Source organism: Narcine bancroftii, chromosome 2 (assembly GCF_036971445.1).
Source record: "Narcine bancroftii isolate sNarBan1 chromosome 2, sNarBan1.hap1, whole genome shotgun sequence".
NCBI classification, from domain to species: Eukaryota; Metazoa; Chordata; class Chondrichthyes; order Torpediniformes; family Narcinidae; genus Narcine; species Narcine bancroftii.
The window spans coordinates 62044844-62070398 of record NC_091470.1 but is presented as its reverse complement, the minus strand read 5'-3'; the positions used below and the strand labels follow the sequence as shown (position 1 = coordinate 62070398).

General features: G+C 43.7%; 1 protein-coding gene across 2 annotated transcripts in view; it reads right to left on the bottom strand.

Annotated features, from left to right (window-relative positions):
- The window catches only part of LOC138752360 (uncharacterized), an 82776-nt gene extending 64048 nt beyond the window's left edge, over positions 1-18728 (bottom strand). The window contains exons 1-3 of one of the 2 annotated variants that reach the window (XM_069915252.1): positions 17800-18728; positions 17145-17170; positions 7558-7637 (exon numbers count right to left, since the gene is read on the bottom strand). In XM_069915252.1, the coding sequence (XP_069771353.1) occupies positions 17864-18700 (837 nt within the window). In that variant the 5' untranslated portion in view covers positions 18701-18728 and the 3' untranslated portion in view covers positions 7558-7637; positions 17145-17170; positions 17800-17863. Of the gene's footprint in view, positions 1-7557; positions 7638-16692; positions 17171-17799 lie in introns of those variants that run through there. The other variant, XM_069915251.1, reaches the window with a different exon arrangement.
- Positions 18729-25555: the final 6827 nt, after the last annotated feature.

Below are 25555 nucleotides of genomic sequence, written 5' to 3'. Positions count from 1 at the left end.
GTGCTTTGAATGAAAATCCTTGCAAGATCCTACGTCTGGTGGCTAAGAATGGGTCAAGATCTGGAGAACAAGATAAAATCATACACTCAGTGTCAGATCAATCAGAAAATTCCACCAGCAGCTCTTTTGCACCCACGGGAGTGGCCAGTCTGCCCTAGTCTAGGCTACTTTTGGACTTTTATGGGGCAGAATTTTCTAGTAATGGTGGATGCATATTCTAAATGGATAGAAGCTTGCATCATGGGCCACGTTACAGCCCATTCAACCATAGACAAACTCAGGAAATTGTTTGCAGTCCAAGGGTTGCATGACACTGCTAATGGTCTGATGTTTACCCGTGAGCTGTTCAGTGAGCTCATGCAGCAGAGTGGCGTTCATCACATTCGGACAGTCCCTTTCCACCCAGCCTCACATGGTTTGGCTGAGCGAGCTGTTCAGACGGTGAAGGATGTCCTAAAGAGGATGATAGGGGACTCTCTTAGGGATCAGGCTTTCATGTTTCTTGTTTATGCCTGTTGGAATATAGGGGTTAATTAATCATTAGAAAATATGTAGAATATATGCTTATGTACTATTCATTTTGAATACATTTTGTATACATGAATTCAGTACTATGTAACAATTTAATATTTACCTCATGGTGAAGGGAAAGAGTAATGTAAGTAAGGGGCAGCCACAGTATGTAGCAAAGTTGGCTGATTACAGTAGGTTTAGAATTGCCTGCTCCCAAAATACAAAAGAGAGAATATGTATGAAACAATTTAGTAGGAAGGTTAAGCCAAAAGAAGGTGTTGATTAGCACAGGAGACGATGGCCAGACAAGAACAAAGAGAATCCTGACAGAGACTGTCAGAAACAAAGAGAATGGAAACTAACTCAGTAAGAAGGCTAAGACAGAAGGAAGTGTTGAGTACTTTGGCTTGGCTTCGCGGACGAAGATTTATGGAGGGGGTAAAAGTCCACGTCAGCTGCAGGCTCGTTTGTGGCTGACAAGTCTGATGCGGGACAGGCAGACACGGTTGCAGCGGCTGCAGGGGAAAATTGGTTGGTTGGGGTTGGGTGTTGGGTTTTTCCTCCTTTGCCTTTTGTCAGTGAGGTGGGCTCTGCGGTCTTCTTCAAAGGAGGTTGCTGCCCGCCAAACTGTGAGGCGCCAAGATGCACGGTTTGAGGCGTTATCAGCCCACTGGCGGTGGTCAATGTGGCAGGCACCAAGAGATTTCTTTAGGCAGTCCTTGTACCTTTTCTTTGGTGCACCTCTGTCACGGTGGCCAGTGGAGAGCTCGCCATATAACACGATCTTGGGAAGGCGATGGTCCTCCATTCTGGAGACGTGACCCATCCAGCGCAGCTGGATCTTCAGCAGCGTGGACTCGATGCTGTCGACCTCTGCCATCTCGAGTACTTCGACGTTAGGGATGAAAGCGCTCCAATGGATGTTGAGGATGGAGCAGAGACAACGCTGGTGGAAGCGTTCTAAGAGCCGTAGGTGATGCCGGTAGAGGACCCATGATTTGGAGCCGAACAGGAGTGTGGGTATGACAACGGCTCTGTATACGCTTATCTTTGTGAGGTTTTTCAGTTGGTTGTTTTTCCAGACTCTTTTGTGTAGTCTTCCAAAGGCGCTATTTGCCTTGGCGAGGTGTTGAGTAGAACAGAAGAATATGGCCAGATGAGAACAAAGAAATAATTAGAAATATATGGGGTATGAATTAATTTCTGATCAAGCCAACAGGATGTTCTGGCCTTGAGGATTAAGATGGGAGTCTACACCCTAGATAACTGCAGAGCAGGAAATTGCTTGAGATAAATCTTATGCAAGGAATCTAGCAAAGAAAGCCAACTCTTGTTCAGTGTAATAATGTTGATCTATATAAATAGAAGAGACTGGACAGTAGGGGTCAGTCTTGGGGAATAGCTCACTGTGCAAGTGACCTATGAACTAACGACTGAACCAGAGCTCTGTTAAGCTTTATTCTTGTGCTGTGTAATAAACTGATTGTTGAACCGAATACCTTCTCCTATCACTTCATTTGACGAACACGCTGGATTTAGACGACACATAGACTAAATTAAGGGTAGGGTAAAGCCACAGACTCTAGCTGCACGGATGCCAGTGGAGATATTAATGGGGCATAGGCCCAAGTCCAATTCCAGACATGAAGGTGAGTGGAGAGAAAGCAGGAAAAGCAGAAGGTGGAACATGATCAACATGTGTGAGAAAAACAGTTACAACCAGATGACAATGTTTATGTGGAAACGATCAGCAATGGTTACCTGGGGTTCTTCTTAAGCAGAGTGGGCCCATCTCCTATATTGTTAAGTTGACTGACAGATGTGTTTTCCGCAGACATCAAGACCACATTCACTTGTGTCATACATACTCAGAGGTGGACAGTTCTATGGAGTTTCCAATGGCAAGACAAACTACTGTGGAAGATTGTTCCCCAGTGATTTTGACAGAGAGAGAGAGAGAGAGAGAGAGAGAGAGAGAGACTGGCAGATGGGCCTGGGTCCCCTGAAGAGGATGGACATTCCCAAAATGACACATAGACTCCTCTCATGCCCCCTACACCAGTTGCACCCAAGACACCTTCATCAGTGGTGCCTGCTTGATCATCTGGGATAGTGCATAGATCACAGAGCACTCACAAACCTCCTGACAGTCTAAATCTCTGATTGGACAGTTTTGTTTGTATACTGAATGTGGAATCTGCCACTTTTTGTGGATATTTTTATATTATTGAAAGTGTTGCTGAGATGTTATTGTAAGTTTCAGGAGTATGCAATCACCATTGTTCTTTATATTTGGCGCATGTTTAATTCTGGGGGGTGGGGTGGGAGAAGAAGTGTTGTCATGAGAGCTGTTTTTAAAGTGATGCTGGGAGGGGTTTACTTCCTATCTGTCTTCTTTGCCTCCTGTGTGCTTTGTATAAAGCTTGGAGGCCATGCTGTGTGCAGTGGAGGAACAACAGAGGAAGAAGACAAGTCTCTGGTGTATATGTATGGTTTTGCTGCTCCAGATAAAGTTGTTCTTTCGAGCTTGAAGTTGTCGAGTGGTTCTTTCTCAAAGTTACCACAGTTATGCTCATAGTCGTACTTCCTTATCAGTGAAGTCATATTTTGTACTGGATCCTACCTCCAGTTTCCTTGAATAGTTACTGGGAGTAATGCAAAAAGAACAAAATAACATGAATTAAAGAAATTGAGCAAGTGATCAGAGAATGTCATAGAAGAATTGAGTGACACAGAATGGAACCAGATCCCTTGGCCAATTGAGTCCATTACAATCAAGATGCAATCACAATATTTTTTGTTCATATGCAATTAAATCCCAGCCCATGGGCAACTGCTATGTTAATGCTCATTCCCTGGAGACGCTTGCTATGACACGATAACATTGAGCCACCTGTAGCCGACTAGTACAAAGAAGCACAAACACTTGCAGTGTGGGAGGTTAAGGTCCCGAGATTTATTGAGGCTGGAAAGGCTCTTTTGTTGGAGTTCCCGCCGTTTGATTGCCTGACATTAGCCACATGAATAACCATAGTGGGCGGGAACATTCTTACATGTGAATACCCTTCTTCCCCAGCCTGTTATTGATCTGTTAGCTGGGCAGCTTGGCCAGCACCATTTTAGGGCTGCTGGCCTTGTACTGTTCCAGCTTTTAACTGCACCAGTTCGCTACGTTAAGGGACGTGTTACAGTGTGTTTTGCTGCTGTTTACTGCTGCGCGTGATGTGCCAGCCCAATCTCCGTGATTGCGGGCCGCCACACACTTCCCTTTAACACTATCAGTTAGAGATAACTCAATGGCAGGTTCGGCCACTGCAGAGAGCAACAGAGTCAAAAGAATAGTTCAATATCAATCCCCCTTTCTTTGTCTATCATTATATTTACAAAGCTGGTCCAGAAAGATCACATGAGAGGTCAATTAATATGTAGTCCAACAGATCCTGTACCCAATGACAGCAGACACCTGTGAAAATAGACTGTCTTAGTGAAATGTCTCAAAGTGCTAAAAAAACACAGCTGACTGCAAAATTAAAATGTGGTCAGGAGATGGTGGAGGGAGTTGGCAGATTGGTGTACTGTAAGAAGTGATACTTCTTTTAGTGAGCTGGGTAGGAGCACTGAGAATTCTCAATTGGGTTCCAGTGTTCGGTTAGAAAAGCAAAATACTTAGATACTTGAAATCTGAGAAAAAATAGAAAATCTTGGAACTATGCGGGCAGCATCTTTGAACAAAGCTCCTTGATTCACTGCTAACTTAACTGACTTGTTTTTTTTTCCAGAGAATAGTTTTCTAGCTTGTTATTATTGTCATAATTATGACAACTATTTTTCCTTTCCTAAAGATTTTCTTTTTTCTTTCTGTTCTTCAATGGAGCTCTTATTACAAGTGCTTTTTGATTTATTAAACAACCTTGGTGAGAGGCTGCCAATAAATCTGTCTTCTGTTCTACAGGCAGTAAATTGTACATAAAAAAGCTTTGTTTTGCAACTATGGCAATGTCTTTTGTGTCCTGGGTCTTTTTGTCCCATTTTGCTCATGTTCCATCACTTTTCTCTCAATACTTTTCAACAATTTTCACTCTCATATTTTTATTTGCATAATGTTGCCAGCTGCCTTAAAATCCTTTATTCAAACCTTTTGCTATTGTTGTTTATAAATTGGATAACAATGTAATCGACATGATTAGTAAGTTTGGAGATGACACCAAAATTGGTAGTGTAGTGGAGAGTGAAGAAGGTTATCTAAGCTTACAACAGGATCTAGATCAATTGGGGGAAGAATCTATTTTGGATAAATGAGAGGTGATGTATTTTGATAAATCAAACCGGGCCAGGACTTACACTACACAGTAGGGTCCTTAAGAGTCTTGTGGAACAAAAAGACCCATAGGTACTGTGGTGATACGACCACCAGCCTACTACAGGGGGGCGATCTCTGTACCTGCAGGAAAACCACTTAAGGGGCTGACTCCATTTGGCCGGCTGTCATTCAGCCAATCTGAATAGAGCCCCTAGGGGGATGACTCCTCCTGGCCAGCTGTCAATCAGCCGACCTGAATATAGACCTGATCTGGCTCCTCCTGAGCTAGTCACACGGGGAGCCACTGAAGCATGAACTGGTGTTCAGACTTTTACTGAAATAAAGTCTGACCCTCTGGTTGAAAGGGTCCATCTCTTCCATGCCAGCCCCCAATATGCTAATGTGGCGTACCCTGATGGCATCTCTTTTAGGGACCTGCTCTCAGGGTTATTCCTATTACTGATCACCCTACACCCCCTTCACCTATCATTTCTCATTATGCTACCTCAGTGACCACAGGCACAGTATACAATTCTCTGAAAGTGCTGTCAAAGTAGGCAAGGGAGTAAAGTAATTTGGCATGTTTGCCCTCATTGGGATGGGCATTGAACACAGGAGTTGGAACAACATGTTGCAACTGTACAAGATACTAGTAAGATCAGATGTGGAATATTGTGTACAGTTCTGGTTACTCAACTATAGGAAAGATGTCATTAAGCTAGAAAGATTCCTGCACATGGATATTATTGCGAATAGTGGACTTGAATTACGAGTTTGGGTAGGCTGGGCCTTTTCTCCGACGTGTAAGAGGCTAAGGAATGACATTATGGATGGTATAAATAAGGTCAATAGTCATTGCATTTTTCCAAGAATAGGGGCATCTTAAACAACAGACCAGAAATTTAAGTTAAGAGGGAAAGACTTAAAAGGGAAATAAGAGACAACTCTATCACAGAGAGGATGTTAGATATGTGGAAAAGCCTGCAGGACCAAGTACTGGGGGTGGGTACAATTGTAATATTCTGAAGACATTTAAACAGATACCTGTATATGACAGATTTAGAAGGATATGGGTAAATGTAGGCAATTGGGATAATCTTGGTCAGTATGGTATAGTTAGGTCATAGGGCTTGGTTCTATGTTGTAAAACTCCATGACTCTGAATATTTTCATGGTAACAGCTTGCCTGTGCATTTGGCATCTCTATTTGTGCTCTTCTAATGCAAGTCAGATAAAATTATAGACAGGATTTTAAAACTATAAACTCTTTAATAAAAGATGCATTTGATAGTGTCCGCCCTTCTCTTCCATTAAATCCTAATACTCTAATTTTATCTTAATATCATGCAAACTTATATCTCATTTTTATTTTTTAAATTCTCAGCAGTGATATACATTCTATATATAAAAACTCAGAAATTCTGGAGGAACTCAACAGCTCTCACAGCATTCATAAGAGGTAAAGATATATAACCAACCTTTCAGGCATGAACTCTTTTTCATGGTAATTAGGTACTGCACAGAGCATTGGACAACATGGTTCAAAGTTCTGTTTCACCAAGCCTGCACCCTCACTAGAAAATCACCTGACGGCAGGAATGTCAGAAACCCAACGTAGGAGAGAGTGTTTCCAGCCTCTATCCTGCTTTTGCCAGTTTGCAGTACTGGGATAGCTAGAGCAAGTCTTTCCCAACAACAAAGCATTTGACTCGTTCCAAAAAGAAATTCATCCCAGCCACCTCAGTATGGCTGCTTCGGTTCTATGTTGTAAATTCCTTTTTACATTACTTTCAGGTTTTGACACCACCTGGCTGTCATTGCCAGGGTTGGGGCTAGAAACCCTTTTCCTTTATTTTCCATCAATCAACCTAGCTGGAAGTATTTTGGGTAGGGATTAGATAGGAGGGTCCTTTTCAAAGGCGGGTACATGCAGTCCATTTCAATGGCTAAGCACAGGAAATTTATGATGCTCTTCAAAAATACTGAGAGTTCGCTGCTTCAATATTATGATAGAAAGAGCTTGGGAAAAACTCTCTATTTTTCCTAGTGACAGATTATGTTGTGTTTATAATGTAGATAGATATGCTTTTGGGAGATAAATTGGGGGAGCTTTTTAGTGCAGGTCGCATACAAACACTTCAAAACAGATCTCATTTAAGATATTGGAGCTCTGCTCAAGCCAGACAGGGCAGCTCCTGGGGGTCTTTGAAAAACTTTGGGGAGTGCCCAAGAGACTTCACCGATGGATTATTGTTTGAAAAGAAACAGATGAAAGAGATCGGAGGATTAGTTCAGAGCTGCAGGCTGTCTGGAGTGCGGCTTGCTGTTCTAAGAGAGTCATGTGATTTTTGCAAGCAGAGAGGGAAAACAGGCTTTTCTCTGAGAGAGAGAGCGAGAGAGAGAGAGAGAGAGAGAGAGATCAGTTCTGCAGTTCAGTAGCAGCTGGGACTGGAACAGAACCCCATTTTGCAGACAGGTTGTAAGTCCTTAGTTCAGCCTGGTCAAACCCCTTGTGGTCCATACAATAGGAGAGGACTGGCTACCTAATGTTTCACTTGAAATAAGAGAAACAAAAAGGAGCTCTGTGGTCACCAGAAAGAGGTTATCATCTGGAAAACCCTGATGGGGCAAATTTCTTCAGCAAGATACTGACATGGCTGATTAACAGGGATCAATTTGAGTCCAGGAGCAACAAATTTCTCTCTGAAAACTGACAAGAACCTTCCTGAGCGGTAACCATTTACCTTTCAAGCACCAAAGTCTGGAGAACTTCATAAATGTCAAATTCTGTGCACAGTATGAGAACTGCCTGCACCCAGTAAACCTGGAGGAATGAGAAGTGAGATTGGACTATGAATCAAAGAACTTTTCTGAACTTACACCCACATTACATACATGTGCGCTAAGAATTAGAAGGGGGTTAAGTTAAATAGTAATGAGTTAAAGTTTGATCCTTTTTTAATGTTTAAAGATAATTAAAAGCAACTTTTGTTTAAGTAACCATTTGTCTTGGTGAATATCTATTGCTGCTGGGTTTTGGGGTCCTCTGGGCTCGCAACACCCTGAGTATGAAATTTCTGAAACTATTGGGAGTGATCAGTACATAAGGAAAACTAACACATTTAAATGTAAAGGTATTGAATTAATTTCTGCTGTGTGCAACAGCATGAACTTCAATAATCTTCTAAATTATTTAATAAGCATCAGGTGGATTTCCGTGGCAAATGCCATATTATACATTATATTATACATTCTTTCAGCTCAGGCTTCCGATTAATATTTAGACAGAGTCTAATTAAGACATAACTTTATACATTATATTATAGCTCATTGATTGCAAAATTGAAAAATGTTTAAGTTACATGGAATAATTTAATTTAGTTGTAGCAATTGGACTAGTGCAGGTTATTGCAATCACACCACCTATCCAATTCTGGCAGCAACCACGCAACTGACGCTTCAAACTCATTACCATTCAGCCATACGTTTGGAGCGATCTAAAGTGTTCTAGGAGTGAACTCTCTTGCTGCCCTGTGGTCCCATTAAAAAATAAATATTCTCATGTCTGGACTGGCATGCATTATCCTTGTGCATTGGGTCACACCATCCCAGAGCAGTGCATGCCACTGACATCTCCTATTCCTCTCTCCATAGGGTTTGTGATGGAAAACTGCAATATGCACCGAATCCCCAACATAAACATTTACTCAAGGCTCTTGCCTGCCGGCACCAGAAGCTCATTTTGTGGAGACTCTCTGGATGTTGTGTGTTGCTGCATTCATTTCTTCTAGAGACAAAGAAGATTTGAGATGGAAATTGGTACCATATTTTGCCTGTGTGATAGTACAGATCTATCACCAATGTACATAGTGTTTATAGTTACTGTACCTAGACTGTGCTTACAGCGATTGGCTGAGAGCTAAGCCACGCCTACTGTCTGGGCCTTAAAGGGTTGTGTCCCTAGCCAGGTCGGATCATTCCGGACTGGTCGGCCACCTGTGAAGAGCTCCGGTCTTTTGCTAATAAAAGCCTTGGTTTGGATCAACAAGTCTTTGGTTCTTTCGACGAGCTCTACAGCCTGGTAATTGATAAATTGGAAACAATATCAGGGAGAAATTGATATGTTCCAAATAGCACTTTATGCACACAAGAACATCAGTTGCACATATGTTTCCCTATTTACTTTTGGACAGTAGGCATTTGCCTTGATCTGGATTTGACAGGTAAGGAAAGGTTGTATAAAAAATAGTTAAGTAGTTGATTGGAAATCATAGAAAAAAAAAACATTTATTTTTGAAGTGTTCTGATAGTAAGCAGTATGGATGCAGAGAAGAAATGGCATCATAGATGACAAATGACCCTTGTGAACCTCTATGAAACAAGTTCTACATCATTGTAGAGGAGCAGGAACAATGAACAAAATGACAAAGAAATGACGATAGTGCTAAGATGGAGATTAAAACAAATGCAATTGACAAAATGTTTTTAAAAGGTGTGGAAATATTAAAGGAAGACAAGAGAGTATGGGACCATCATAATATAAGGAATATCCCAATAGTGTTATATCAAGAAGCTCAATGGTTTTAAATATAAAATACTGGAAAAACCCAGTGACTATGTTTGCTTTATTTCAGATTTCTGGAAACTGCAGTAATTTGCTTTCATAGCTCAACAACTTTAATTGGTAATACTACAACTGAGGGTGACCGCTGCACAGGGTTTAATGCAAACATTTAGAAAAAAATTGAAAGCGACTAGATAGAACCTCGCAGAGCCAGATTATTAAATGTGCAAGATGTGCAATAATGCTTCATTATACTTTTGCCGTGGTTAAATAGCTGTGGTGGAACGAGGTATTACACCACTGTAATAACGGGCCTGGACCACCCCTTCTTTCCTTCTGACCCCTCCCAGGATATTCCCTAATAATGGTCCCGACCCAGACTTTGACCCCACATCCTGCTCGGGTCCAGGCCAGATGCTCTCTGAGCACCAGCTAACAAAAGCCTTTTGACTCCAATCTACTGCCTCGTGGAGTCACTTGATTGTCCATCAACGTGACTTAAAATATGCTAAAATTGTGCTGACGATTAATGGTGTCTTATGTGAATTTTGGGCTGCTGTTCATGAAAATCGCCTTAAAATTTCTCATCACGTACCATTTTTTTTAGATATAACCTATTTTTATTTCCTGTCATATTTTGTCTACTTCAAGCTCACAAAACCATGAATGGCAATATGTAATTGAAAGTTTATTTTCTGCATTCACACTTGGACATTTTTCCCTGCTGATCTTGGTGCAGTCAATAACGAACATAGTGAAAGATTTCACCAGGGCATTGCGACGATGGGAAAGCGGTATCAGAGAAACTGGAATCCATCAGTGTTGACTGACTATTGTTGGACACTGACACAAGAGGCATCAGATGCTGAGTACAAGTGAAAATCAGTGGCAAAACATTTTAGATCAGTTGAACTAATGCAATGTGTCAGCATTATTAAGTGATTAAACATGCTAAATTCAATAAAAATTAATTTAATGTTTCTCCAAATTCCTACATGATGGAGCAAATCTGAAATTATCTATCATAATCCCCAACTTTTTTTTAAAGAAGCAAACATTTTGAAAAAAATTGTCCAATGTTCTGGCTATTTCTGTCAACTGACTGTCTTGATATTTTCCAGCACTTTTTTTTTGCTTTGTGCTTCCACACACATAGCAGGACCGTTGTGATTGAAATTGGTGCTACACTTCAGATTTCTGTACCCTCTACCAGAAGGTAGCAGCGAGAAGCAAACGCAGCCAGGATAATGGGGGTCTTTTATGATTTTGGCTGCCCTCCAGAGGCAGCACCTCATGCAGATCTCTTTGATTGATGGAAGTGGGTGCCTGTGATGGAATTAACTGTGCATGCCACGTCTGTCACCTTGAGAGCCCTTTTAAATCTCAGCCTCATGTGAGTTCTTTCTTCAGGCCAAATAACAGCTTTTGACGTCCTGACAAACATCTTTAAATTTTTAGACTTCAAAGAAAATTCCTCATCAATAATGTTCTTGATTGGTGAAATGGAAAACTAACCAACCATGCATTGTTTTGCAATCCATGTGGTGTGTACGTGAGGAATCCTGAGTAGTATCACATTGCAATTGTCACAACCTCACCCTCATTAAGTCTACAGTATCCCCTTGTCCTTCAATTCTGACGTTAACTGCACTCCCCCCAGCTCTCTTCTTGAATGTCTCCACAGTTAATTATTCCAGTAAAGGTTGCGGTGCCTTCAGCTACTGACAATCACAGCTCTGAAATACGCTCCGGAAATTTTTCAGCAACTCTGGTTTATCACTTTCACATTCTCTTTAATGCATACCTCTTTGATATATCTCGTGTTATTCTCTTATGTGGTTCATATTCAAATATTTTTTGATAATGGTCCCACAGAGCACTGTGGGCCCTATCATGACCTTATAGGTACCTCTTGATTACGTTGCTAGTCTTTAATATCCTACAGGTTTCAGATTATTGAGAGACTATGATGATCATTAAAACCACCTCAAAAATGCAAAGATAGAATGTGATTTTGAAACTCTACCAGGTAAGAACCTTGTATGAAAAGCATTTCTCCAGAGTTTCTGTGAAAAGCACAGCAGTAGAAGAGAATATGTTTCAAGAAAATTCATTTTTAAGATTGCTTGAAGATGCAACTATTCTTAGCCAAGCCACAATTAAAAATGTGTCATATGCCAATTGCCTGCCTTGTCAATATTTGTGGAAAGGCTCTTGCTGTCTTCACAACTTCAGCCTTAAAAGGAAGGTTTGTGAAATGAAAGGTGAACCATGACCTGTTGTAATAATTCACAATTCTATTATTGCCAATAAAGCAAAGATATTTCTTAGCAAAAAGGTAATTTTTGTAGATGTTATTTCACTAGCTGGTTGTTTTTCCAGACTCTTTTGTGTAGTCTTCCAAAGGCGCTATTTGCCTTGGCGAGTCTGTTGTCTATCTCGTTGTCGATCCTTGCATCCGATGAAATGGTGCAGCCGAGATAGGCAAACTGGTTGACCGTTTTGAGTTTTATGTGCCCGATGGAGATGTGGGGGAGCTGGTAGTCATGGTGGGGAGCTGGCTGATGGAGGACCTCAGTTTTCTTCAGGCTGACTTCCAGGCCAAACATTTTGGCAGTTTCCACAAAACAGGACGTCAAGCGCTGAAGCGATGGCTCTGAATGGGCAACTAAAGCGGCATGATCTGCAAAGAGTAGTTCACGGACAAGTTGCTCTTGTGTCTTGGTGTGAGCTTGCAGGAGCCTCAGATTGAAGAGACTGCCATCCGTGCGGTACCGGATGTAAACAGCGTCTTCATTGTTGAGGTCTTTCATGGCTTGTTTCAGCATCATGCTGAAGAAGATTAAAAAGAGGGTTGGTGCGAGAACGCAGCCTTGCTTCATGCCATTGTTAATGGAGAAGGGTTCAGAGAGCTCATTACTGTATCTGACACGACCTTGTTGGTTTTCGTGCAGTTGGATAACCATGTTGAGGAACTTTGGGGGGCATCTGAGGCGCTCTAGTATTTGCCAAAGCCCTTTTCTGCTCACGGTGTCAAAGGCTTTGGTGAGATCAACAAAAGTGATGTAGAGTCCTTTGTTTTGTTCTCTGCACTTTTCTTGGAGCTGTCTGAGGGCAAAGACCATGTTTGCGTGAAAGCCGCACTGTGATTCTGGGAGAACATTTTCGGCGACACTAGGTATTATTCTATTTAGGAGAATTCTAGCGAAGATTTTGCCTGCAATGGAGAGCAGCGTGATTCCTCTGTAGTTTGAGCAGTCTGATTTCTCGCCTTTGTTTTTGTACAGGGTGATGATGATGGCATCACGAAGGTCCTGAGGCAGCTTGAAAAACTCATGCAGTTTGGCCAGACCTCTTGGGGGATTCCATCCATATTTGCTGTTTTGCCTCTTTTCAGTTGTTCAATTGCCTTATATGTCTCCTCCCGGGTGAGGACCTCATCCAGCTCTAGCCTTAAGGGCTGTTGAGGGAGCTGGAGCAGGGCGGATTCTTGGACTGAGCAGTTGGCACTGAAAAGAGGTTGGAAGTGTTCTGACCATTGCTTGAGGATGGAGATCTTGTCGATGAGGAGGACTTTGCCGTCTGAGCTGCGCAGCGGGCTTTGTACTTGGGGTGAGGGGCTGTACACAGCCTTTAGAGCCTCGTAAAAACCCCTGAAGTCGCCAATTTGCAAATTGCAATGGGTTATTTGCAATTATCCCACTGCTGAGATGAACCTGTGATTCCAGGAATTTCCAACCATTACATTAGCAGAATCTCAGGTAATTATTTTTGTTCCAGTTAGTCAATTTGAAAAAAAAACTGGACAGAACTCCTGCACAATTTCAGGCTTGTAAATTATATCTTAGATAATATAGGTTGGCCTTCTTTGGCTTGGCTTTGCGGACGAAGATTTATGGAGGGGGTAAATGTCCACGTCAGCTGCAGGCTCGTTTGTGGCTGACAAGTCCGATGTGGGATAGGCAGACACGGTTGCAGCGGTTGCAGGGGAAAATTGGTTGGTTGGGGTTGGGTGTTGGGTTTTTCCTCCTTTGTCTTTTGTCAGTGAGGTGGGCTCTGCGGTCTTCTTCAAAGGAGGTTGCTGCCCGCCGAACTGTGAGGCGCCAAGATGCACGGTTTGAGGTGATATCAGCCCACTGGCGGTGGTCAATGTGGCAGGCACCAAGAGATTTCTTTAGGCAGTCCTTGTACCTTTTCTTTGGTGCACCTCTGAAAATGGTGGCCAGTGGAGAGCTCGCCATATAACACGATCTTGGGAAGGCGATGGTCCTCCATTCTGGAGACGTGACCTACCCAGCGCAGTTGGATCTTCAGCAGCGTGGATTCGATGCTGTCGGCCTCTGCCATCTCGAGTACTTCAATGTTAGGGATGAAGTCACTCCAATGAATGTTGAGGATGGAGCGGAGACAATGCTGGTGGAAGCGTTCTAGGAGCCGTAGGTGATGCCGGTAGAGGACCCATGATTCGGGGCCGAACAGGAGTGTGGGTATGACAACGGCTCTGTATACGCTTATCTTTGTGAGGTTTTTCAGTTGGTTGTTTTTCCAGACTCTTTTGTGTAGTCTTCCAAAGGCACTATTTGCCTTGGCGAGTCTGTTGTCTATCTCGTTGTCGATCCTTGCATCCGATGAAATGGTGCAGCCGAGATAGGTAAACTTGTTGACCGTTTTGAGTTTTGTGTGCCCGATGGAGATGTGGTGGGGCTGGTAGTCATGGTGGGGAGCTGGCTGATGGAGGACCTCAGTTTTCTTCAGGCTGACTTCCAGGCCAAACATTTTGGCAGTTTCCGCAAAACAGGATGTCAAGCGCTGAAGTGCTGGCTCTGAATGGGCAATTAAAGCGGCATCGTCTGCAAAGAGTAGTTCACGGACAAGTTGCTCTTGTGTCTTGGTGTGAGTTTGCAGGCGCCTCAGATTGAAGAGACTGCCATCCGTGTGGTACCGGATCTAAACAGCGTCTTCATTGCTGAGCCAAGGTTGGCCTATGTCAATATTAAATGTCAACTTTTAGTTGACATATGGAAAAAGATGTACCCCTACACCATTATCCTAGTGATGCAGATTGGAGGACATTGAGCGAACCATTGGTGATAGGACAGAGAAACTGAATTGATGAAGGGTGTGGAAGTATGAGATGCAAGTTCATTATGAAGAGGCTACATGGGAGCTGCATTATGGAAGAGAATACAATGGATCTTTTTACATTAGAAATGGTCTAAGTCACAGGAGTATTGAGAGACCATTTTCTTCCTCAAAAACACACATGTTACTGAAACAGTGGAGGATACTATGGATAGTTTACACTGAGCTATGACAGTTAAGCTCAACTCATTTTAAAGATGTACAAAGGGTCAGAGTCAACAAAGGCCAACCCTTGGGATAGACTTGAAATTTTGTAACTGGAGCAATTGCCTTCTGCTCAAACCATAAATGCGCCCGTGTCTCATCCGAAAGCAGTGAGCAATAGCAACACCTGATTTTGTAAACATAACGTGAGTGAAACACAAAAGTCAGCAGATTCTGTGATTGTAGTAAAAACACAACATGCTGGAGGACCTCAGCAGGTCTTCCAGGGTCCATAAAAAGCCAACATTTCAGGCCTGAGTTTTTCAAGGAATAAGCAGAATGAGCCTATAAACAGGACATTTCAGAACACAGACAATGATGGCTGGGGGAGGAGTCCAGACCAACAAAAGGTGTTCATTGGAACACTGGGAGAGGTGAGAATTGATTACGTCTGTGCAAAAGGAGACAGGGAAAAGGGAGAGAGACCGAGCTTAGAGAAGGTGACAAGGGAAGAAGCGAGGTGGAGGGGTGTTCAGTGAAAGTCAGAGAAGGTTATATTAATACAAACTGGTTGGAGGGTGCCCAGTTGGAAGTTGAGGTGTTGTTCCTTCAATTTGCGGGTGGTCTCAGTCTGGCAGTTCGTGAGACCATGTCAGCAAGGGTGTTATGTCCTAGACCAGCAGCAGCAGAAATTCCCCAAGATAAAAAAAATTAAATGGCATCTTCAAAACTATTTTTTAAACATAACATTACTTACATAACTCTAAACTTAATGTGCGTGCGTGCGTGTTTGCATACACCAGGGTGGGGGAGGTATATTCCAAACAATCCAGGCACAATTCTGGAAAGTAATTTTCAAAGTTCAGTTTTATAAATCTTTGAGTTGAAATTCCGAATCTTTAAACTGTTGTTCAAAAGTAATTATTGAGTAGGTGAGGCACCAAGTCATCAGACTTATCAAAACTCATGAAGTCTTGTAAAGTTGCTTTCAGAGAAATGTTTCTTCATATGAATGATTTTTTTCACAATTCCCCTCTTTTGCATGGAGGCTACAGATCTTGTGATTTTCATGATGATGGTTTTAGATGAAATGACCATTACAATGGCCATAGTAGCACTGCTCTCTCTGAACAAAGAGATTCAAAGTGGCCATCTTTTTTGAAGCCATTTTGATTCTGTGTTCCTCCCTTGACAAGGAGGACACAATAGCAGTCCTTTCTCACAGAATGTTACTCCATTTCTGACTTCAGATGAAACTGGTTCATTATATTAAATATGCTTTATTGAAATGCTGCAATCACATGGCATGACCACTACTGGCTCTATTTGAAGAAACTAGCTTTCTGTTTACAAAGATGTTTCTCTCAGCAAACATCCATTGTTTTCTGTATTTCAATGGAACAATCAGCTCTAGTTTTATGGCTCTGTTTACAGCTGAACAGTCTCTGGTAAAATAATGTTGTATGTGTCTTTCTCGTTTCTAAAACCACAGTCTTTACTAAAAATAATATTATAGCATAAAGATTAATAATAGCATAATTCTGTAACAAAGGGAAAGGGATCGGGAATTGAAATGGGTGGCTACTGGGAGATCAATGCTATTGTACCAGACAGAGCCCACAAACTAATGCCTTGTGAATTTTGAGGGAGATGTTATCTTACAAGAGTGTGAGAAAGGAAGAGTTTGCAGAAGTAATAAAGGAGACCATGACAAAATAACTAGTAAGTCATCAACAAAGTGGCACTATTCAGAAATCACACACATACACAAAAAACAGAAGGGAATGATTCATCTATACTCGAAGAGTATTTCATGAATACAAGTAAAACAATACAGGGAACATGATTAATTCTGCATTTCACCATTTAGAATAGCAACGACATTATAGCTGTGGGTGGACATTTCCCAGTTATTTTCAGAATGCAAAAAGCATCAATAAAAATATTCTTAAATCCTTTTCAAATTGTAAGCAATTGAAAATATTTGTCAGGAGATAAAAATCTATAATTTTATCTGAATGTCTGAATGACAAAGTAGTCACAAGGAGTTTGCTTACAGGCATTTACTTTGCGTAGAGCTCAAAGGACAAGGCAAACGGAAAAGTGAAGATGTCACTTAGCTAATACTGAGGAAGAAAAGAATATATCAGTATCATAGGAAATAGAGGCAGGAGTAGATCATTGGGTCTCGTGTCTGTTCGACATTGTTGATCTTTTAAATCAACAATTTCCTTCATGAACTAATTATCCCTTTGATTCTCTAACATCTAAAAATTCTCCCCACTTTGAATGTAAAGTTTGGAAAAGATGCAGAGTGCGGCAGGATTTCTTCCTTGGTCTTGCAGCTGAAGATAGAATTTTATTTGCCCTCTCCCTTTTCCTTGAAACTTAGGTCAACAGCACACAATAATTTGGAACTTCACACTCTCAAACAAAGGATAAACTACCCCAACACTTCAGAGACATCTAAAGTTCGCTTACTAAAGTCAGGAACTCTTCCCAGTTGCCTAGAATACAATTAAAAAAAATGTTACATTGCAAACCAGCAGCAATGGAAATTCACCAAGACAATGTTGTATTTTTTTTAAAACAATATATTTATTAATAATTACTCATAATACAACATCCTTAAATCTATCCTTGACCCCAAGTGTGTGTGTATGCGTGTGTATATAAGGAAGTCATTCCCAAAGTTGAATCTTAGAAGTCTTTTTTTAATACTTTATTTAAAATTTTGAATACATGAATACAAATGAAAGCCCCCTTCCCTCCTCCTGCCACCAAGCCCCAACACTCATCTCCCTCCCACCCCAAAAACCCCAAAAGAAAGAAAGAAAACAGGAGATTTGAACCATCACAAACACAATCAGAGCAACACCACCACAACGAGCCACAGGGAATTCAACATTTTAAACCCATATAATCCCAATAAGGGCTCTACACCTTCCAAAAAAAAGAGATAATAATCATGTATAAGATACATTATTTCTTCCAATGAAAGACATGATCTCTGCAATCCCAAATCAATCTCATTTTTCCAAGTAATGGCTATACATTTTCTTGCTACAGCCATTGCAAATCTTCAAAAACGCAATTTAAGTCAATCTAAATTTCAAACCCAACATTTTAACATTACCTTGTGGCGGTGTGAGCAGTGGAGGAAACTCAGCCACCACGTTGAGGGTCGTTAACGATTGTTTTTATTCATATTCAGCACGCCCCTTTAAGGGCAGCATGAGCTCAGTCACCTGGTGCATTGTGATGTCATAATCACTGCCCAGGGTGCACGCTGGAAGGGATGTTAGAGTCAGAGAGAAACCTCTTACGGCGCCATTTCCCCATGGCGTCCCCGCCACGTGGTGATACAAATGGGGCCGGTTTGCCATGAGGATGTGCGCCACCACACAACCCTTCCCAGAACCGGCTACGCGTCCTGTCGCTTTGGCGGCCAGCCCCAGAGCTTGGGCGCGGCCGTCTGCACTGGCTGTGATAAGTCCAGATGGGCTGCCTTCAGGCGGTCCACTGTAAAAAGTTCCTCTCTCCCCCCCAACGTCCAGTGTGAAGGTTCTGCCAGACCGGTGCAAGACTTTGTATGGCCCCTCGTACAGTCGCTGTAGAGGTGCACCTTGTGGTCCCCTCCGCACAAAAATGAACTGGGCTGAGTCGAGAACTTTGGAGAGTTGAAATGACTGGATGCCGTGGCGTGCTAGGGGTGAGGGAGCTTGGGAGGCCAGTCGCCTGCATAGGTCTGCCAGCAGGTTTTTGTCGGTGGCCGTGGTGTCAGTGTCTGGGCCAAAAATCTCACCCAGCAGGGAAAGCAGTGCACCATAGACCATTGCCGCTGCTGAAGGCTGCTGGTCCTCCTTGGGTGCCGTCCTAATCCCGAGGAGGACGCAGAGTAGTTCGTCCGCCCTGTCTGGTCCAGAGAGCCTGGGCAAAAGCGATGCCTTCAGGTGCCTCTCCACCAACCCGTTGGACTGTGGGTGGTATGCTCTGGTGTGGTGGAGATTTGCCATCTGAGTCCAGAGGGCAGACATGAACTGCGCCCCTCTGTCGCTAGTGATGTGCGCCAGGACTCCGAAACAAGTGATCCATTGGCTGACCAGAGTCCTGGCACATGTCTCCGCGGAGGCCTCCTTAATCGGGATGGCCTCTAGCCACCTTGTGGCCCAATCCACCACCGTGAGGAGATAACGACCCTCCTTGGACACCGGCAGGGGCCCGACGACATCAACGCCAGGTTGAAGTTCGGAATGGGGGCTCGCGTGTGTTGCTGGATCTTGGAGGTCTGGCACCTAGTACAGTTCCTGGCCAGTTCCGCCACCTCCTTCTTCACCCCGTGCCACACAAACCAATCCGTGATCATCCACACGGTTGTCTTTACCTCTGGGTGAGTGAGGTCGTGGATCAGATTGAAGATTTTCGCCCTCCAGTGCGGCAGGACCACCAGGTGCACTGTGCCTGTTAAGGCGTCGCAGACCAATGTGTCTGGGCTGCTGGGCACCCGGACATCCTTGAGTTTGAGGCCCGAGATGACGGTCCGCAAGGCCTGCGTCTCCGCATTGTTCCTCTGTGGCTGAGTCAGTTGCTTGTAATCCAGGCTGGGCATGAGAGTGTTGATGGCTGGAAGGGAGAGCGCATCTGCCACTACATTGTCCTTGCCAGCCCTGTGTCGGATGTCAGTCGTGAACTCAGACACGTACGAGAGGTGGCGCTGCTGTCTGGCGGATCACGGATCCTTGGCCATCGCCAGTGCCTGAGTGAGGGGTTTGTAATCCGTGAAGGCTGTAAATGGCCTACCCTCGAGCATGTAGCGGATGGCCAAATACAGTGGCAGAACTCCCGTTTGGAGGTGCTGTATTTGAGCTCCAGCGGGCACAGCTGCTTGCTGAAAAAGGCCAGTGGGCGCCATTGTCCATTGAGCCACTGTTCCAGAACCCCCCCACTGCCGTAGCTGAGGTATTTACGGAGAGCGCCGTGTGCGCCTCCGGCCACGGGTGCACCAGGAGCATGGCACTGTCTAGAGACTCCTTTGTCGCGATAAAAGCCTTGTCCGCCTCCTCTGACCACGATAAAGTCTTTTCTTTGGTGGCTATGAGCATGACCAATGGTGCGCACGGCTCCGGGGATGAAATAATGGTAAAAGTTCACCATCCCCGTGAACTCTTGCAGGCCTTTCAGGCTGGAGGATTGGGGAATTGTTGAACAGCTGCTACCTTCTCCGGCGCCGGCGCAGTCCCAGTCTCCAAATTGGTGTGCCCCAGGAACTGGAGGGTCTCCTTGCCGAACTGACATTTGGCCGTTTTGACCGTGAGGCCAAAGTCCGCCCGCCAGGCAAAGAGTGTGTGGAGGTGGGCTTTGTGTTCGTCACAGTTGCGACTAGCAATGAGAATATTATCTAAGGAAATGAACACAAAGTCCAAGCCTTTTCCAACCACGTTCATGAGGTGCTAGAACATTTGGGCCACGTTCTTTAGACTGAAGGGCATACACAGGAACTCGAAGAGGCTGAAAGGGGTAATAAATAGCCGTCTTACCCATGTCATCTGGATGCACTGGGATCTGACGGTATCCTTGCATGAGGTCTACTTTGGAGAAGACCCATGCACCGTGGACGTTGGCGGAGAAGTCCTGTATGTGGGGCACCGAGTACCTGTCAGGGGTGGTTGCATCATTCAAATGACGGTGGTCCCCACACAGTCTCCAGCCCCTGAACAATTTCGGGACCATATGGAGTGATGATGCCCAGGTGCTGTCCGAGCGCTGGACGATTCCCAGTTCCTGGAGCCTGGAGAACTCCTCCTTTGCCTGATGGAACTTCTCGGACAGCAGCCGTCTGGGTCTAGCGTGCAGTGGGGGGCCATGTGTGGCGATGTGGTGGAAAAGCACCATGCTGGGACAGGGTGGCGTTGATGTCGTCGGGCCCCTGCCGGTGTCCAAGGAGGGTTGTTACCTCCTCACAGCGGTGGATTGGGCCACAAGGTGGCCAGAGGCCATCCAGATTAAGGAGGCCTCCGCAGAGACGTGCGCCAGGACTCTGGTCAGCCAATGTTTCGGAGTCCTGGTGCACATCACTAGCAACAGAGGGGCGCAGTTCATGTCTGCCCTGTGGACTCAGATGGCAAAGCTCCTGGGGTCAAGCTCCACCACACCACAGCATACCACCCACAGCCCAACGTGGTCCTAAGATGGTGGGGAATTTGTGGAGGATCTCATCAAACTTGTCCCTGGTGGCGACTACAGAGACAATTTCGGGCCTACGGGCTTCTGTTGTGTCCATTCGGGTGGAGTGGAATGTTCAGGCATTAACTAGCCTTTTGCCTTTCATGTCAACCAGTAGGCCGTGAGCTCTGAGGAAGTCGGCCCCTAACAGTGCGGTGCCCACGGAGGCTAGGACAAACCTCCAGTGGAACTTCTCCTTCCCGATCTGGATATGTGCCCTGCGGGTGCTGTAGGTCCTGACAGTGGAGCCGTTGGCCGTCCGCAGGGTTGGACCTCGAGATCGGGTTCGAGTCTCTAATGCAGTGTGGGGGGAAGGATGCTGAGCTTAGCCTCTGTGTCCACCAGAAATCAGTGGCCGGTGGATCTGTCCGTCACTTGAAGGAGACTGTTTGCGTGGCCAGCTGTCGCAGCAATCAATGGCAGCTGGCCTGGTCATTTCCAGCGCTGGTGGTAGAAACACCAGGTTGACTGGCCTTCCTCTGGCTTGGTCTTGGGAGCAGCTTGCGGTCGGCTGGCTCCTAGTCGTGCCACCTGGTTGAGGGCTGCCTTGTTCTCCCTCTTTGTGTGCCAGACGGCATCCACGTGGGCTGCTGCTCTGCTCGGGTTCAAGAAGTCTTCATCTGTGAGGAGCAGTAGGATGTCCTTCGGCATCTGTTCCAGGAATATCTGGTGGAAGAGAAAACAAGGCTTGTGGTCTTCCGCCAGGGCCAGCATTTCGTCCATCAGCGCCGATGGACTACGGTCTCCAAGCCCATCTAGGTGAATGGCCTGGAAGCCCATTGCTGGGGAGTTAGCCTGAAAATTCCAAGCAGCAAGTCTTTGAGGGTGGTGTACTTGCCCATAGCCGTGGGGGGGGGGGGGTGTGGTGGATGATGTCGTCCACCCTCGCTGCCATATCTTGATCCAGAGTGCTCACGACATGATAGAACATCGTGGGGTCTAAGGAATGTTGCAGAGTTGAAATTGTGCTTCCACCTGCCCGAGCCATGTTCTTGGTCAGTGCGTCCAAAAGGGGAGAAGCTTGATGGAGACAGTGTTAACCTCTGCTGAATCCATGTTGTTTTGAGTTCAGAAAAACATCTAGGCTCGTCAGGGTCACCACTGTGGCGGTGTGAGCAGTGGAAGAAACACAACCACCAGGGTCATTAACAACTGTTTTTATTCAAATTCAGCATGCCCCTTTAAGGGCAGCATAAGCTCAGTCACCTGGTTCATTGTGACATCATAATCGCTGCCCAGGGTGCACGCTGGAAGGGATGCTGGAGTCAGAGAGAAACCTCTGACGACGCCATTTCCCCATGGCTGCCCCGCCACGTGGCGATACAAGTGGGGCCAGTTCGCCATGAGGATGTGTGCCACTACAACCTAATAAAAAAAGTCTATTCTAGAAAAAGAATCATATTGAAAGAATAAAATGAATAATCCTTCTCCTTAGGATGTAATCTTCTCCAAATATCTACTAAATTAATTTCCTTCATCAATGAAAAAATTTGTTTTGCCATTTTAGTTTTGATCACTGTTTTCAGAGATTCATCTAATAATGGATCTAAACACCAATTAAAATCTCCACCAATCATTAAGTTTTCATATGCTTGCGTCAAATTAAAAAAAGAATCTTGAATAAATTTCTTATCAACATTTGGAGCATAAATATTCATAAGTGTTCAAAATTCTGAATAAATTTGGCAATTTACAACAAGAAATCTACCCGCTGAATCATTGTCTTTTAAATCAGGATCAGTTGTCAATTTCATAAACTAAAATTTATGGGAGTCTGGAAGAGGACTTCATAGAATGCATCCGCGATAGCTTTCTTGAGCAGCATGTTAAGGAACCCACAAGAGAAAATGCTCTCCTGGACCTAGTGTTGTGCAATGAGACCATCTGGGAAATAGTGATCATAGTATAATTGAATTTCTCATTCAGATGGACGGGGAAATAGTTAGATCTAAAACTAATATATTATGCTTAAACAGGGGTGACTACCATAGGATGAGGGAGGAATTGGGCAGAGTGGACTGGGAAACAGGCTAATTGATGGAACAGTTGAGGAACAGTGGAAGATTTTCAAAGAAATATTTTGTAATGTTCAAAAAATATATATGTTCCGGTCAGGAAAAAGGGCAGCAAGAGAGGGAAAAATCAACCATGGTTAACAAAGGAAATAAAGGAGAGTATAAAATTGAAGGCACAGGTGTACAAAGCTGCAAAGAGCAGTGGGAAACTGGAAGATTGGGAAAACTTTAAGAGACAACAAGGGGTTACAAAGCGGGTAATAAGAAATGGGAAAAAGGATTATGAAAGTAAATTGGCACAAAATATAAAAACAGAAAGCAAAAAATTTTATAAATATATAAAACGGAAGAGGGTGGCCAGAGTTAACATAGGACCCTCAGAGGAATGAGAAAGGAAAACTGGTAGCAAAAAATGAGGAAATGGCCGAGGCATTAAACAAATATTTTGTGTCAGTCTTCACGGTGGAAGACGCGTCCAGCATGCCCAAGTGCGGAGTTAAGGATGCGAATGTTGGGAAGGGCCTTGATAAAATAGTTGTTACAAAGGAAGTAGTGATGGAGAAACTAATGGGACTAAAGCCAGACAAATCACCTGGTCCTGATGATATGCATCCAAGGGTTCTGAAGGAAATGGCAGAAGTTATAGTTGAGGCATTGGTGGTCATATACCAAAATTCCTTGGATTCTGGGCAGGTCTCGGCAGACTGGAAGACAGCAAATGTCATGCCACTTTTTAAGAAGGGATGTAGGCAGAAGACTGGAAATTATTGGCCAATTAGCTTGACATCTGTAGTTGGAAAAATGCTTGAAGCTGTCATTAAAGATGAAATAGTGAAACTTTTGGAATGTAAGGGTTCAATCAGGCAGACACAGCATGGTTTTAGAAAGGGAAGATCTTGTTTGACAAACTTGTTAGGATTCTTTGAGGATATAATGGGTGCGGTGGATAGAGGGGAACAGGTTGATGTTGTATATTTGAATTCCCAGAAAGCGTTTAATAAGGTGCTGCACAAGAGACTTATCAGTAAGTTACAGGAAAGTGGAGTCCGGGGAAGTATATTGGCTTGGATTGAAAATTGGTTGTCTGACAGGAGGCAGAGAGTCGGGATAAATGGGAGTTTTTCAGGTTGGCAGAGAGTGGTAAGTGGGGTGCCGCAGGGGTCAGCATTAGGCCCACAACTGTTCATCATTTACATTGGTGACTTGGAGGAGGGGACAAAATGTGGTGTAGCCAAGTTCGCGGATGACACTAAATTGAGTGGAAGAGCAAATTGTAATGAGGATGTGGAGAGTCTGCAGAGGGATATAGTTAAGCTGGATGAGTGGGCAAAGGTCTGGCAGATGGAGTACAATGTCAGTAAGTGTGAGGTTATCCACTTTGGCAAGAAAAGTAAAAGAGCAGAATATTATTTAAAGGGTGAAAAACTACAGCATGCTGTTGTGTAGAGGAACTTGGGAGTGCTTGTGCATGAATCGCAAAAAGTTAGGTTGCAGGTGCAGCAGGTTATTAAGAAGGCAAATGGAATGTTGGCCTTTATCGCGAGAGGAATTGAATTTAGGAGTAGGGAGGTAATGTTGCAACTGTACAAGGTACTGGTGAGACCGCACCTGGAGTACTGTGTCCAGTTCTGGTCTCCATATTTGAGGAAGGATATACTGGCTTTGGTGACGGTCCAGAGGAGGTTTACTAGGTTGATCCCTGAGATGAAGGGGTTGACTTATGATGAAAGATTAAATTGTCTAGGATTGTATTCGCTCAAGTTCAGAAGAATGAGAGGAGATCTTATAGAAACATATAGGATTATGAAGGGATTATGAAGAATGAGAGGAGATCTTATAGAAACATATAGGATTATGAAGGACATATAGGATAGATGTAGGAAGGTTTTTTGAGCTGGCCGGGAAAACTAAAACGAGAGGACACAGTCTAAAGATTCGGGGGAGTAGATTTAGGACAGAGATGAGGAAAAATAGTTTTTCCCAGAGAGTAGTGAATGTTTGGAATTCTCTAACCAGGGAAGTGGTTGAGGCTGCCTCATTAAACATATTTAAAATTTGGTTAGATAAATTTTTACATGATAGTGGAATTAGGGGATATGGGGAGAAGGCAGGTAGGTGGAGTTAGGTCATAAATTAGATCAGCCATGATCATATTGAATGGCGGAGCAGGCTCGATGGGCCATTTGTGGCCTATTCCTGTTCCTACTTCTTATGTTAAAATAGCAACAACTCTTGCTTTTGAATTAAAAGAAGCTATAACCTGATCGACCCAGTCTCTCTTGAAGTTTTGATGTTCCATTTCAGTCAAATGAGTCTCTTGTTTAAAAAAAGTAATATCTACTTTCATTTTCTTTATACAAGCTAAAACCCTTTTTCTCTTAATTGTACTGTTGAGCCCATTCACATTAAATATTGCAAAATTCAAATTAGCCATCGACGTACTTAATACTAAAAACATCAAATTCCCACCACCCACAGTGAGGGGACTCTGATCCATGGCAATTCTTCACAATAAAATACATCTCCATCAATAGAAAAGAAAGAAATCCCTAGAATAAAAAAGAAAGTTAAAAAAAAACAAAAGAAAAAAATACACCACTTAGAGAAGCAGTACTACTTCACTCTATTTTATGGGAAGCAACCAACGCCACCAAG